The following is a 15,808-nucleotide window of genomic DNA, read 5'->3' as shown; positions in this document are numbered from 1 at the left end:
ACTCCTGAGCTCAAGTGATCCTCCTGCCTTGGCCTCCCAAAGCACTGGGATTATAGGCATGAGTCACTGTGTGCAGCCAATACCATTTGTTGAAAAGACTATTCTTTCTCCATCGAACTGTTTTGGCACTTTTGTTCAAAATCAATTGCCCATAAACGCATGGGTTTATTTCTGGATTCTCAATTCCATTCCAGTGATCTATATGTCTATCCTCTTTGAAAACCACAAAGTCTGTAGCTTTGTAGTAAGTTTTGAAATCAGGAAGCGTAAGTTCTACAACTTTGCTCCTTTCAAAGACTGTTATGGCTATTCTGGGCCCTTTGCATTTCTTTTCTTTTCTCTCTCTCACTCTTTTTTTTTTGTGTGTGTGACAGAGTCTCACCCTGTCACCCAGGCTGGAGTGCAATGGCATGAGCTCGGCTCACTGCAATTTTCACCTTCCAGGTTCAAGCGATTCTCATGCCTCCCAAATAGCTAGGATTACAGACTTGTGCCACCACGCCTAGCTAATTTTTGTATTTTTAGTAGAGATGGGGTTTCACCATATTGTCCAGGCTGGTCTAGAACTCCTGACCTCAGGTGATCCTCCTGCTTCTGCCTCCCAAAGTGCTGGGATTACAGGTGTTAGCCACTGGGCCCAGCTGGCCTTTTGCATTTCTATATGATTTCTAGGATGAGCTTGCTGACTTATGAAAAAAAAAAAAAAAAAAAAGGCAGCTGGGATTTTGATAGGGATTGTGTTGAAATTACAGATCAATTTAGAGAGTATTGTCATCTTAACAATATTGTCTTCCATTTAATGAACACAGGATATCTTTCCATTTACTTAGCTCTTCTTAGTTTTTTTCAATGAGGTTTTGTAGCTTCAATGTATAAAGCTTGCACTTGTTTTGTTAAATTTATTCCTTTTATTACTTTTGATCCTATTGCCTTTGAATTTTTAACATAGATAGGCTCTTGCTGTAGGTAACATTTTGTATCTTTTTTCATTTCAATCGTATCATAGACATGTACCCAATCCGAGTGTGGGGGCTCATGCATTTAATCCCAATGCTTTGGGAGGCTGAGGCAGGCGGCTCACAAGGTCAAGAGATTGAGACCATCCTGGCCAAGGTCAAGAAATCGAGACTGTCCTGGCCAACATGGTAAAACTGTGTCTCTACTAAAATACAAAAACTAGGTGAGCATGGTGGTGAGCACCCGTAGTCCCACCTACTCAGGAGGCTGAGGCAGGAGAATCGCTTGAAGCCAGGAGGTGGAGGTTGCAGTGAGCTGAGATCACACCACTGCACTCCAGCCTGGTGGCAGAGCAAGACTTCATCTCAAAAAAAAAATTATTCAACATAATTTTTGAAGACTACACATTAGTCTATTGTATGTTTACGCTGTAATTTATTTTGCCTTCCTCCTGTCATGAGATAATTTTGATTCTTGCCAATTTTTCCATTTTATAAATATTACTGTAATAAATATTTCTATGCATCTTGTTATCGGCATTTCAGGTCATTTCTTTATAAGCATTTTTGTATTCTTGTTTTCTAATAATGGCCTTTATTTCTACCCTTGTGAGAAGGTATGAGACCCCATTAAACTGTGACCTCCTTGAGACCCATTTCTCTTGCAATCCCTTATCGAGTCAGGCAGAATGGTAAGCTCAAAGACTTAGGCCAGACTAGGAGTCTTCATTCAAAGATTTATGGCCATTAAGTCTTGGGAGTGGCTAGCAAAGTGCGTCACACAAAAACTCTAGGTTGGAAAGGGACCTTGAGGGTTATCTCATTCAGAATTTTAAAAACTCTTATATATTACATATATATATATATATATATACACACACGACTATGTATATATACGTGTACATACATATACATATGTATGAAATATTCTATATAACATACTATTTTGTATATAATACACACACATATATTTTAGATAGAAGGAATAGAAGAGATGGAGAGGCAGGGGGGCTGTGGAAATTGAAGCCCTGCCTGTGGAATTTTCTCAGTGACTGCAAGACACTACGGCAAAACTCAAGTTTGCCTGTAGAACTGGTGTCTCGCCATGTCGCCCAGGCAGGCTGGTTTCGAACTCCTGGGCTCAAGCTATCTGCCTGTCTTGGCTTCCCAAAGTGCTGGGATTACAGGCATGAGCCACCACGCCTCGCCCATCCTGCATCTTTCTCCAAGTCTCACCAGCCATGTCCTCCATCCAATCCCACTCAAGGTCCCAACTTTCCCAGGCTAGACTGGGTGTTACCCGAAATCAGGACCTGTGACTTATGCATCTTTGTATCCCCCACTACCAAAGGGACAAGTTCTGGCACACAGTGGTACCGAAATCCAGCTCAGTCGGGAGACGCCCATCCAGGCAGCGCTGAAGGTATCTGAGAGGCAGACACCCAGATAGCACAACAGAGTGATCTATCCTGGGGACCAACAGCCTGAAAGCCTTCTGGGCTGACAGCTCTCCAGACTAAAGGCCCCGAGCAGATTCTCATCCACGCATTTATTTGCTCTTTGACAGGTGATTCTTATTAGTACACAGGTGCTCTACATTTACACATAACTCAAGAATATACCAAGGAGGCAGCTGTTACACGCCTACCACTAATTACAAACTAAAAGGTATCCTTCACAGAGGAGCCATGGGGGCAGGGCAAACTTAATGTTCTCAACACAGTGGTAAGTCAAAAGGTGTTTGATGAGGCTGATCATGGTGGCTTATGCCTGTAATCCCACCATTCTGGGAGGCAGAGGCGTGTGTATTATTTGAGGCCAGGAGTTGGAGACCAGCTTGGGCAACGTGGCAAGACCCCTTCTCTACAAAAAACACAAAACTTAGCCAGGAGTGGTGGTGCATGCCTGTGGTCCCAGCTACTCAGGAGGCTGAGGTGGGAGGATCACTTGAGCCCAGGAGGCAGAGGTGGCAGTGAGCCGAAATTGCACCACTGCGCTCAAGAATGGGCGACAGAGAGAGACCCTGTCTCGAGGTGAAAAAAGTGCTTGATGAAGCTGTTGAGATGTCTAGTCTCTAGGCTTGTATAAATGACTGTTCCTGTGAAGGCTGAGTGTTCATGAGTATTCAACCCTGCAAAATCAGGACACAGCTATCAGGACACAGAATAGCCGTCACCTGTTCTGCCTCCACGAATTTCTCAAGCTACTCTTGATGCTTCCCTAGGGTTTTGCTTCCTGATATTTGTACCCGGGACTAGCTCAGTGTAGGACACACAGCAGTTCTTGGCATCCTGAGAGGGCTAGTTAGTACTGAAGTCCCTTGGCTGGTCAAGGATTGCAGGTATGAGGCAAATCCTTGAGCCTCGGAACCTCCGAAATGGGCAGGCTCCAGGTCCCAGTTTCTATGGCAACCATACTGGCAAGTTGGCCTACGCAATGGTTTCTCTTGGGAGGACCATGATTTTCGTTCTGGCGGACATCTCTATGGTTTCTACAGGCTAGAAGGAACAACATGGCATTTCCGGGAAGATGGCGGCGCGCAAGTTACGTTTGACACATGTTTCCGCGGAGAGGACCTGGCAATGATGGTAAGGGGCTCCCTTCTCCGAACGGTGGTAGTCGGAGCCCGGGCTTAGTAGCAAATATAAGAGGAGCAGAGTATTTTTATACTAGTGGCACTGTGGTAGGAGGGCTAGAATTTAGACACCAAGAGCAAGGAAGCCTAGGGAAAGTGCAGCTGGCTCTTTCCGACTGCTGTAAGACGAGTGGAGCTGGGGCCACTTCTGAAAACGCAGATTGTAGAGGGGACAGTGCCCAAAGTCTGATCACAGCTTTCAGAAACACTGGGGTGCACAGCTTCTGTCCAGTTCCATTGAAAATCCGTTAAAGCCATTCCCACTCATTCAGTTCAACAAATAACGACTGAATGCACGCTGCGTTACGTGCTCTGGAGTTGCGGAATAAAGCTGGTCTCTTACTTCCAGGGCATGTAGTTTTGAATTACTGCGACAAGGGATAGGCTGTGGTCTTACAGGAGAAAGCACAAAATGCTTGAGACTGAAGAGTGTAGTGATGAAGAACATCAGTTCTTGCCCGGGCACCGTGGCTCACGCCTGTAATCCCAGCACTTTGGGAGGTTGAGTCGGGTGGATCACCGGAGGTCAGGAGTTCAAGACCAGCCTGGCCAACATGGTGAAACCCCATATCTACTAAAAATACAAAAATTAGCTGGGCCTGGTGGCACACGTCTGTAGTTACAGCTATTCGGGAGGCTGAGGCAGGAGAATCGCTTCAAGCTGGAAGGCAGAGGTTGCAGTGAGCCAAGATCACACCATTGCACTCCAGCCTGGGTGACAGACTAGGACTCCAAAAGGAAGGAGGAAAGGAGGGAAGGAGGAAAGGATGGAGGAAGGGAGAGAGAGAAAGAAGAGATAAAGAAAATAAAGGAAAGAAAGAAAGAGGACCACTTCGAAGTCAGGCGACGTGGGCTTATATTCTAGCTCCATCGTTTAATTCCAGCTCCATTATTTACTAGCCATGTAACTTTAGGCAAGAAACCCAGGCCTTGTTTTCCTCATTTGTAAAATAATAGTAATATCTATCTCACAGGACTATCAAGATTAAATGAGTTAAGCCCAGGCATGGTGGCTCACAGCTGTAATTCCAGCATTTTGGAAAGCAGAGGTGGGCAGATAGCTTGAGCCCAGGAGTTAGAGAGCAGCCTGGACACCATGGCAAAACCCTGTATGTACAAAAGCAAAAATTAGCCAGGTGTGGTGGCATGTGCCTGTGGTCCCAGCTACTCAGGAGGCTGAGGTGGGAGGATGCTTGAGCCTGGGAGTTTGAGGCTGCAGTGAGCCATGATTGTACTACTGCACTCCATCCAGCCTGGGTAACAGAGCGACCCTGAGCGACCCTGTCTCAAAAAAGAAAAAAGATTGACTGAGTTAATATGACAATGTGTCAATATATGTAATCTACCTCTTATGCAGTAAGTGCTCAGTAAGAATGCCCTTCCTAATCTGGACACTTTCAAAAGGGAAACTCCAGCCAGACTGAAATACAGCAGTGGTGTCAGAGAAGTGTGTAGCCCCCATACCAAGATGACAGTGTAAATGCTGAAGCATAAGTACAGGATCTGGTCTCAACCAAGTACCATTATCTTATGACTCAAGTTAATAAGCACCTCATTAGGTTTGTGTTTACAAGGTAATATATTTTGGGAGATACTGTGTAAAGAGTATAGATTTACTGTGTAGAGTATAGATTCTGCAGACAAGCTGCCTGGGCTTGAATTCTACATGTTAACCTCTGTGACTTGAAGTCACCTAACCTCTTTAAGCCTTACTTTACTCATTTGTAAAATAGGCTAATATTTCCCTGAATGGGCTGGGAAGATTAAATGAAATAATCTTTGTAAAGTCTTAGCACATCCTGGCATGTGGTGGGCACACCATCAATGTAGTTATCAGAATTGAGACACCATTCCTCCTTGACTTCTCCATATGTTGGTGTCTCTGTAGCCAGATAGGGAGCTCCCCAGAGACTAGGCCACCTCCTTCCTCTGTCTCTCCCCAGCGCTCAAGAAAGATAATTCTTTTTTTAATTTTTAATTTTTCCTAGAGACAGGGTCTCACTATGTTGCCCACACTGGTCTGGAACTGCCAGGCTCAAGTGATCCTCCTACTTTGGCCTTCCAAAGTGCTGGGATTACAAACGTGAACCACTACACCTGGCTGCTTTCTTCTTTTTATAAGAGAGGGTCTTGCTCTACTGCCCAGGCTGGACTCAAGCAATCCCATCTCAGTGCCAGCTACCTCCCACGTAGCTAGGACTACAGGTGTGTGCCACTGCACCCGACTAGCAGAGAATTCTTAAGCAGTCAGGATGGAACTGATGGCTGTTTGGACACTTTCTCCTTTCTTCTTAAAAGGATGAAATCACCTCTTCTTCTCTGGTGAGAGTCTGAGGAGACTTTTTTCTCACCATGAATGTCACCCCAGAGGTCAAGAGTCGTGGGATGAAGTTTGCTGAGGAGCAGCTGCTAAAGCATGGATGGACTCAAGGTGATCCCCATGGGGCCTCTTCCACATCCCCCAACTCCCTGCCTACCTTCTGCACAGGGGAGAGGCATCGTCCTGGATTAACTGTCATGTGGTCCATTTAATTAAAGGAGGAAAAGGGCAATTTGCAGAAGAAAATTTCTGACTTTCCCAGGAAAGGGAAGAATGGAAGAAATTTGACAGTGGATAATAAGTAGTTAGGAGGACTAGGGGAGGGAAGAAGAGACATGGCCTCTCTCCCAAAAGAATTATGAAGGAAGAGATAGTTCAGACTCACACAAAGGCAGGGAACTATATGGAGTGGTACTAGAAAGAAAGGAGCTGGGAGGGCTGCTGAGAGGTACAGAGTATACCCGTGTCAGGTGTCTGGAATGGCAAGAGGCACATGTGGGGGGTGCCTTGTGAGGGCTGATGGCAGGCAGGAGAATGAGCCAACTTACTCCCTGTCCTCTGCAGGCAAAGGCCTCGGCCGGAAGGAAAATGGTATCACCCAGGCCCTCAGGGTGACGCTGAAGCAAGACACTCATGGGGTAAGATTGGGTAGGCTGAGGGAGGTTAGCATGCAGGAGAGAGGGTACCCTCGAGGGCAGGTGAGGCAGGCACTCAGAGCTCATATGTATTCCCCTGGCAGGTAGGACATGACCCTGCCAAGGAGTTCACAAACCACTGGTGGAATGAGCTCTTCAACAAGACTGCGGCCAACTTGGTAGTGGAAACCGGGCAGGTATGAGCTCTTGAGAGATGGGCACATGAAACAGGGCCTGGGACCTGTGGGGTGGGCGGGCAGTCACAGTATGTCACCCACTCACTGGTACTGATCATTCTCTACAGGATGGAGTACAGATAAGGAGCCTTTCTAAGGAGACCACCCGTTATAATCATCCCAAGCCCAACTTGCTGTATCAGAAGTTTGTGAAGGTATTAGAGGCTGTGGGTGACAGAGTCCATCCTTTTTCTGTTCCCTAGTCTCCCTGGGGCCTGAACAGTTGCCTTGTATGCCTTATCAATTCTCAGGACTTTTCTAACATAGTGGGCTCCTGTGGCCAGCCTTGCCATTGCTTACTTAAGAATACCCAGACCCTGACAGCAGGAATTGAGATCTTCAGATTCCATGGATCCTGCCATCTGTTAAGGGAGCAGTAATAGGGAGTGGGAGGTAGGGTACAGTCTCTTAAGTCAGGAGCTGCCAATCTTGGGGGGGCCAGGGGACATCTAATTCAAAGGACTTAGAAGCCAGAGGAGACCTGAGAGATTATCTGAACCATCCCTGCTTTGCAGACGTGGCTAAAAGGGTAAAGAGTGGTTTGCTGAAGAGTCCACAGCAGGCTAGTAATGGCAAACAGGACTGGAACCCAGGTCTCAGGACCTCCTCTTTCTACTACACCAACAGAAGGAAGCTAACATATAATGGTCATTGTGTGCTAAGGGCCATACATGTTATCTGGCAAATCTACCCCATTTCTCTACCTCTGTTGCCATCTACTACCCCATTTCGGGCCATCATCATTTCTTGCCTAATTACTTTCTCTACCAGCCTCCTAAGGACACCTCTAGTCTCACTCCCCAACCCAGCCAGTCCATCCTTCACAAAGCATTCAGATTGTTCTAAAACATAAATGTCATCAAGTCACTGGGTCTTCTTTGACCTAGGATGACACAGTCCAGATTTAGCGGACTGGCTTACATGGCCCTGCATGCCTGTTCCTGCCATCGCCAGCCTCATCTCTTGCCACTTCTCTCCAGGGCCACTGCCCTTTAGCCTAACCACTAGCCTAATGATTCCAACCCATTTCTTTGGTACATATTCTTCCTTCTTCAGGTTATTGCACATGTCACTCCCTCTGCTTGGGACATTCTTTCCCTTTCCCCCTTTACCTGCTATTTTTTATCATCCAGAGCTCAGTGTATACATTAGTTACTTTTAGAAGCCATTCTCTGAAGTTTGAGTTGAGTACCCTTCCTCTATCACAGGCAACACTTCCATCATAATTGTCTGTGTAAATTCCACCTGGGCTGGACCCATGTCATTCTTCATCCACTCTGAATCCCCACCTCCTTGGCCCACAGTAGACTCTCAGTTAATCTGATTAAGTGAAGGTACTATGAACAGGTACTGTGGTGGGGGTGGAGCAGGGCATCTTTACTGTCAATCACTGGCAATTGTCCCACTGTGAAGACCTGATGAACCAGACCATTTCCTTTTCTTGTTCTGCTCACTAGCCAGCTGTGGGCCAGAGAAGGCAAAGCTACTGCACATCCCAACAGCAGCAGCCTGTCTCTTATCCGTGTTCAAGTATGCAGGACGCCACACCTCCCCGTGGCTCCTCAAGGAGCAGTGGTGGGGGCTGGCAAACTCCTGCCTGGAGCTATGAATTCTTAGGGGGCTTCCACAAGGGAACAGGGATGGTCAGTGGTGTTGAGAAGGCCTTGTCTACCCCCATGACCCCTCCTAGATGGCCACGTTGACTTCAGGTGGAGAGAAGCCGCTCAAAGACTTAGAGAGCTGCAGTGATGACAACCAGGCGCCCAAGTCCCCAAAGATGTGAGACTTCATTTTAGCCCTTGGGGAATGCGGGAGATGTCCTCAGATCACAAGAGAAACGGCTAAGTCTAATGCTTTACTGGGGGCTTCTTGGGGGTGGGTGGAACTGTGTTGTACTAATCTTTGTATCCCTAGTACCTCAAAAAGTGCCAGGTCCTAAATAAGAACTCAGTGTTGAAGGAGTGTTTTAGAGGGAGGAGAGGTTAAGCCTTTCCACCAGCCAGGTTTGTTTGTAACTGCTCATCTCCCCTAACAGTCTGACTGATGAGATGCTGCTCCAAGCCTGTGAGGGGCGAACAGCACACAAGTAAGTAGTGGTCAGCTCCTTGAGCTCCCTTCTTTTCTCCCCACCTCTGAGCGTGGCCTGTGCCACTTCTTGGTTCTTTTTACCCCAGGTAGATGATTCCTGCTACCTACCCATCTATTGCCTGAAGATAGGCAGCTCCCCACTCCTGCCCTCCACCAACTTTCCCTGTAGGCTTAAGGACTAGGCCCATTTCCCCTGATAACCTTGCTCTGACTTGGACCCTGTCTGTTTCAGGGCTGCCCGTCTTGGGATCACAATGAAGGCGAAGCTTGCTCGCCTAGAGGCTCAGGAACAGGCCTTCCTGGCTCGTCTCAAAGGCCAGGACCCTGGGGCCCCTCAACCACAGTCAGAGAGCACGCCCCCCAAAAAAAAGAAAAAGAAAAGGAAGCAGAAAGAGGAGGAAGAAGCTGCAGTATCTGAAAGGAATGATGCAGATGAGAAGCACCCAGAACATGCTGACCAGAGCATCAGAAAAAGCAAGAAGAAAAGGCGACATCAAGGAAAGGTCTCAGATGAAAGAGAAGATACAACTGAAGGGAATGAGGAGGAGGAGGAGGATGCTGCAGGAACAAGTGGGCTTGGGGAACTGAATAGCAGAGAGCAAACCAATCAGTCCCTCAGGAAAAGGAAGAAAAAGAAGAGGTGGCACCATGAAGAGGAGAAGATGGGGGTCTTGGAAGAAAGAGGAAAAGGCAAGGAGGCTGCAGGCAGTGTCAGGACGGACGAGGTAGAGAGCAGGGCATACGCTGACCCATGCAGCCGAAGAAAGAAGAGGCAGCAACAGGAGGAGGAGGACTGGAACCTGGAGGATGGAGGTGAGGAAACTGTTTTAGATGGTGGGACCAGGGAGGCAGAGAGCAGAGCATGCAGTGATGGAAGAAGCAGGAGAAGCAAGAAGAAAAGACAGCAGCATCAAGAGGGGGAGGATATCTTGGATGTGAAGGATGAGGAAGATGGCGGGGCTAGGGAAGCAGAGAGCAGAGCATGCACAGGCTCAAGCAGCAGAGGTAAGAGGAGGAGGCAGCAGCATCCCGAGGAGGAAAGAGCTGGAGTCAGCACTGGCCAGAGAGCCAAAAAGAAGAAACAGAAGGAGAAAGACTAAAGGTCTGGCCAAGGTGGGGCTCAAGTGATTCATTTTCAGGAGTTGAAGGCTCGAAGGACAGGGTCAATGCAGGTATGCAGGTCTTCTGCACCCCTGTCAATGAGGAGTCCCTCCCAAAAAGGAAACTGATCTCCAGGATGTCCACTGCTGAGAGGAGCCAGGAGTGGTAGTATACCTTAGTTGAGGGAACCAGCATAGTCCCCTCTGGAGCTTGTAACCCAGGATCATGAACCCAGGTGCCTAGAGAAGTCAGGCAACTAAGGGACAAGGAATGCTGGGGGCTGTGGGAACAGGAATGCAGATACCCTTTCAAGGAGCTTTCCTCTTAAAAGAAGCTGAAAATGTAGACTTAATGTGAAGTGCTCTGATTTCTAAATATTGTGAAGGTTAAGAAAAACAAATTTAGGTCTATGGGCTAGATTTAGCCAACAGTTACCAGTTTCTAGCACTACCAAATGAATGAATAAACATCAACTTGGGTTCCTAGCCTAGAGATAAATCCCAACTGGCATCTCTGCTCCCAGCATGGGAAGGTCCTGAATACAAATTAGAAGATACTCCTTGGAGGCCTTTGAAGAAATTCCTTCTGTTAACCTCCTTGTAGTCTTGCTACACTGATAAGTGGAGTAGCTCCCTATCTGTTTCTCAAATGAATAAGAATTGTGTATAGGACAGCACAACTCACTTGGCATCTGACAGTCAACTTTCATTGTTCCCAAATACCATGGCAATCTCTTGCCTGTTGTGTTACCCCTAGAGAGATGGCACCCAATCCCCAGGGTTGCTCTCTGACTTCTACCACTTACTGACCTTTATTGCCAGAGGAGCTCCCAGGACTCCACAGTTCCGGAAGAGAGGGGCTCTAAGTCTTTATTGGGAAGAATACCCACCCACCTTCCCTCACTGCAGACGATAGACACACTCGGTGTCAGGGTAGGGTGGCAGGTTCAGCTGGTACTTCTTTTCCAGAGCAGGTGGCACGAAACGACCCCCCAGGTAATGGTAGCGACCAGTAAACTGGGTTGCAGATTTTTTGGGTGCCGTAAGGGAGATGAGCAAGTCTGGCTGGATCCCTGCAGGGTTTCCCTTCTCCACGTCCCATCCTGAAAAAGGGTGGTGGTCAGGAAGAGGCCAGATGTCCTAGCCCCTTCTATACCTTATTTTACCCTAGTCCCAGAGAAGTGAGAAGTCCTCTCAGTTCCCACCTAAGGAGCTCTCGTCCTGCAAGCTCCACGTACTCTTGGGCCGTGGTCTCTTCATGGGCCCAACATGTAAAGGGGACTTCTGAATGCCATTCCCCGTCCCTGATGGGGGTCCAGAAAGCTATGTTCTGCCCCTCTATAGTCATATTATTTTAGACCTGTCTGGGCAGAAATCAGGAGGGTAGGGCCCCAATCTCCACCCATTCCCACCCCACCTTCTGGGTCCCAGCACCTGAGGGAATGTCGATGCTGGCAATGGGCACGGTGAGTCCCTTCAGGACACTCAGGATGCTGTGGAACGGTTCCCGAACATCACCTTTGAAGCTGAAGCCAAAGATGGCATCCACCACCAGCTCATACAGTTCATCAATCACCATGGGCTGTGGTGGAGCAGAAAATGGATGTCAGAGCCAGCAGCTGCACAAACAGCCTTAACTAAAGAGGCTGTCCTCTGCACCTGTGGACCATTCACAGAGGCACAGTATTGTATCCCATTAAGAGGGTAGCCTGAGGTCTAGAGAAAGTGTGAGTTGGTCACTGATTCAGACCAAACTGAGTCCAGACAGTTTTTGTTCTGGGTGCCTGCCTGCCACTGGGATGGCTACAGGGTGGGATAGCCTGAGATGGAGTCAAGAGAGCCAGATTCTGGTTTTAGCTCTGCCATGATCCAATTCAGTGACTAGGCAAACCACTTCTCTGTGCCTCAGTATCTTCATCTGTAAAATGGGTTAAGGAAAAAAATTATTCAATTTCCCATCCCTTAATCCATGCATCTGCAGAAAGAGTTTCAGATAGGGCAGCCACTCCAGCCCCTGAGGGGCAGATCATGTGTTGACTGCATGCTAGGGCAAGAGGGTCTGACTAGAGTGGAAGGAGGGACCAGCGAGATGAAAGGGGAAGGAAGCTTTAGAGAAGGTGTTGTGGTTCTGTGATACTAAGCAGTGAGTTTGTGGGGGGGAAGAAGGTGGTGTGGGAGACTCATGGAGCACACTTTGTGAAGGAGAAGGCTCTTACACATTTATTCAAATAGCATCCTTTAGGCATCTTCTGCACCAGGCACTAAAATGAGCTCAGCCTGGAAACATGAAGGAAGGGCAGAGCACAGGCAGTGGTTACTGGGAGATGAGGTATTAAACTGGAACCACCTACCTCTGAGGGCATCTCCCCAAGGAAAGGGATGTCCATTTTCTGACACTGGGTCACCAACGCAGTGAAGAGGGGCTTGTTAGGCCTTTTGGGGTAATAGATGGTTGGCTGGTAGCCCTAGGAAGAAAGGAAAATGGTAATTCGAACCCAGATCCCAGAGCCCTCACACCCTCCCCCACAGCCTGGCCCGGCATACTCACAAAGAGTTTGAGGTGTCGAGCGCAGACCAGACCATCTCCTCCATTATTCCCCGGGCCACAGATGACCAGGACAGTAGGGGGGCTTCTGGACATGGACGTGGGGGGATATGCCTGAAGACAGAGTCAAGGGTGGTTCAGCGGGGTTTCAGGCAATAACAGACCAGATTGGCCCAGCTGTCTCTCCCACCACTTTGTGCCTAGGCCCAGGGCCTGGGACAGAGACTCCTCCCTGGATGCTCCCAAAGGTCGAGAGCTGTGCCACTGACCTTGGCGATGGCTGTGGCACAGCTCAGCCCGGCCAGCTCCATAAGTTGGTCCACGCTGAACTGGTACTCGTTAAATAGCTCCTGGTCCACGGCCTGGGCCTCCTCCTGGCTGAGGAAAACCCGCGGACTGAGTCCCGCCCCTCGTGTTCTCCGTCGCACAGGTGGCCCGGCCGCCCCAGGCCCCGCCCACCCGAGACCCGCGCCTACCTCAGGTACTTCACCGCCGTGCTCGCCATGACCTCTGAGTTGCAGCGGACACCCGAGTTCAGCCGCTGTGGTCCCCAACAGGTCGGTCCCGAGCGGCAGGCGCTGGTCTGGGTTGCGATCCGCTGCAGGCGCGAGCCCGCAACCAGCAGCCCGATCCCCAGCAGCGCCCGCAGCCCGGACATCCAGCTCACAGAGCGCGCGCCCCCAGCCCGGCCCGGCGCGGTCCAACCCCGGCGCATGCGCGGCGCTCGCCCCGCCCCCGGAGTGGCCAGGCCGGCACGCACGGGTTCCGGAAGCGGCCCCGGGCTGGAGGCTCCGGGCTCTAGCAGGGCTTGGGTCGGGGAACCGTTCCCACCCGGCTCAGCTTACCTTGCAGCCAGGATCTCAGGTCTCCTCGGGAGCGTTTACAAATTGCCACACATTTCCAGATACGCTGAAATGCCTTGCTCCCAGCCGCCCTTTGATAATAAGTGCTGGTTTTGTAACTCTGAGAAAGCTGTGTGGCGTAGCGGTTAGCCTCGATTCCTGTCCCACTGCTTAGTGGCTGAGTGAATGTGGACACTGTTGGTGTTAGTTTCTCGCGTATGCAACAGGAAACAAGTACATGCTTCACAGATGCTGAAGCCTGCAAAGCCGTCGCAGAGGGCGTGGTACCTGGTACGGAAATTAAGCTACTGCTCTTATTTACACCACCGAGCATGCTGTGTAGCTCAGACCCCCTCTCCACTACATTAGCTTCCCCTGCCTCTGTTTTACCAGGACATCACGCAGTACTTCCCTAGTCATACTTACCTCCTTTACTGAGATAATAGCTACGAAAATAGAAAATTATAAAACTTAAATAGGTTGGGGAAGCTATGGTTTAAAATGTAGTTGAAACCATAGGCTCCAGGTCACGACGATGTTACACTAGAAATCTTGAGAGGAGTACAGTTTATCCGAGAGGTTTTGAGAATGCAAACATACTTGTGCATGGTTAGGGGGAAAGATTGGAGAATAACAAACCAGTTACTATTAGGGCCCTAAGATAAAGATAATTATCCAGACTGCTATGGACTCAATGTTTGTGTCCTCTTCCCCCCTCCCAAATTCATATGTTGAAGCCCTAACCGCTAATGTGTTGGTATTTGGAGACAGGGTGGTTGGGAGGTGGTTAGCATTGGTTGGAGTATAAGGGGTAGGCCCTGGTCTGGTAGAATTAGTGCCCTTATGAGACTTTCTTCCCCTCCCCACCTCTCCCTGCCCCTCTTCTCTGTCACCATACTGGAACCCTGATCTGACTTCCAGTCCCCAGAACTGTGAGAAAATTAATTTGAGCATCCAGTCTATGATATTTTATCTTTTTTTCTTTCTTTCTTTTTTTTGTGTTGTCACCAATGATATTTTATTATGACAGCCCAAGCTAAGACACAGGTAAAGGGAAGGTGTTTTTTTTTTGTTAGACAGGGTCTTGCTCTGTCACTCAGGCTGCAGTGCAGCCACCTGATCATGGCTCACTGCAGCCTGGACCTCTGGGATCAAGTGATCTCCAGCCTCAGCCTCCCCAGTGACTGGGACTACAGGCACACACCACCACACCCGACTAATTTTCATATTTTTTTGTAGAAACGAGGTCTCAGCAGGGCAAGGTGGCTCATGCCTGTAATCCCAGCACTTTGGGAGGCCAAGGTGGGTGGATCATTTGAGGTCAGGAGTTCAAGACCAGCCTGGCCAATATGGTGAAATACCACTGTAGGGTCCAGCCCTACAGGGTTCTGTGAGCTGCTCTGGGCTGGTGCAGAGACGAGAATTTGTAGAAATAAAAGACACAAGATACAAAGATAGAGAAAAGAGAGTTTGGACCCAGGGGTCCACTGCTACCCAAATCTCCAAGACCAGCAGTGGCCCCAAAGGCTGGGACACTCTCACTTTTATTGAGTTGCAAATCTGGGGGCAGGGTAGGTAGGGCGTGGCCTTGGTGGTCGGTGACTGGGGGCAGTGATAGGGTCAAGTACATCATGTGTCATTCAGGTAGGGGCTCAGGAATTTCTGGCAGCCGAATTGAGGTAAGAAGCATAATGCATCAGCACCTTTTCCATACTTATCAAGAAAGAATGAAAACATTAAGATTTATATTACTATTACTGATTATCTTTTCTAAGACAAAAGGAACCTGGTTCAGAAGTAGAACATAAGAGTAGACATGGAACGTGACCACTGAAGCACAGCATCGCATAGAAAGAGTTAAGCCCCCGGATGTCTGCGGGTGTACCTGACAGCCGTCAGGCCTATCACAAGAGCTTGGAGAGGCAGAGTTTTCTCCAAACTTCCCCAGGAAGATGTCGCGGCCATTTTGGACATCTCCTTCATTAGCTGACTAAACAGCAGGCCCTTTCACACAGGCTGTGTGCTGCCACATGGCCGAAGCGCCCTCCAGTAGCCTTAATGTCATTCATTTCACAAAGTCACCCCAGGTTCACACTTCTGACCTGAGAGGCATTAGTAAAAGAATTAAGATCACCTATGAATAACTAAGATCACATATGAATAACTAATAAGTACTTCAGTTATATTTCTAGTTACTTTCTTCTTCATTATTTATATAGAAATAAGCTGAGGCCTTTTGCTCCTGCCTCGGCACTTATGGGATCTCCCCCCTGCATGCTACCTCTACTAAAAATATAAACATTTTTATGGGGTTGCAGGCACCTGTAGTCCCAGCTACTTGGGAGGCTGACGCAGATGAATCGCTTGAACCCGGGAGATGGAGGTTGCAGTTAGCTGGGATTGCACAAGTGCACTCCAGCCTGGGTGACAGAGCAAGACTCTGTCTCAAAA

General features: G+C 48.7%; 2 protein-coding genes across 2 annotated transcripts; one reads left to right on the top strand and one right to left on the bottom strand.

The window, feature by feature from the left end:
• The first annotated feature begins 3,389 nt into the window (after positions 1–3,389).
• GPATCH4 (G-patch domain containing 4) lies at positions 3,390–10,465 on the top strand. Its single transcript, XM_017510021.2, is given in 9 exon segments — positions 3,390–3,544; positions 5,890–6,022; positions 6,476–6,549; positions 6,651–6,743; positions 6,851–6,937; positions 8,473–8,561; positions 8,818–8,868; positions 9,103–9,694; positions 9,697–10,465. Coding segments are annotated over 8 exon segments (1,110 nt in total). The 5' UTR covers positions 3,390–3,544; positions 5,890–5,943; the 3' UTR covers positions 9,742–10,465.
• A 190-nt stretch (positions 10,466–10,655) lies between these two features.
• NAXE (NAD(P)HX epimerase) lies at positions 10,656–13,470 on the bottom strand. Its single transcript, XM_017510022.2, has 6 exons — positions 12,992–13,470; positions 12,785–12,893; positions 12,519–12,629; positions 12,322–12,435; positions 11,405–11,552; positions 10,656–11,073 (listed from the first exon to the last, which is right to left on the bottom strand). The coding sequence occupies exons 1-6, from the start codon at positions 13,228–13,230 to the stop codon at positions 10,871–10,873; spliced, it is 924 nt and encodes a 307-aa protein (XP_017365511.1). The 5' UTR covers positions 13,231–13,470; the 3' UTR covers positions 10,656–10,870.
• Between the last annotated feature and the right edge of the window lie 2,338 nt (positions 13,471–15,808).

This window comes from Cebus imitator, unplaced genomic scaffold (genome assembly GCF_001604975.1).
Source record: "Cebus imitator isolate Cc_AM_T3 unplaced genomic scaffold, Cebus_imitator-1.0 Scaffold427, whole genome shotgun sequence".
NCBI lineage: Eukaryota > Metazoa > Chordata > Mammalia > Primates > Cebidae > Cebus > Cebus imitator.
This window is presented reverse-complemented; position numbering and strand designations above follow the sequence as displayed.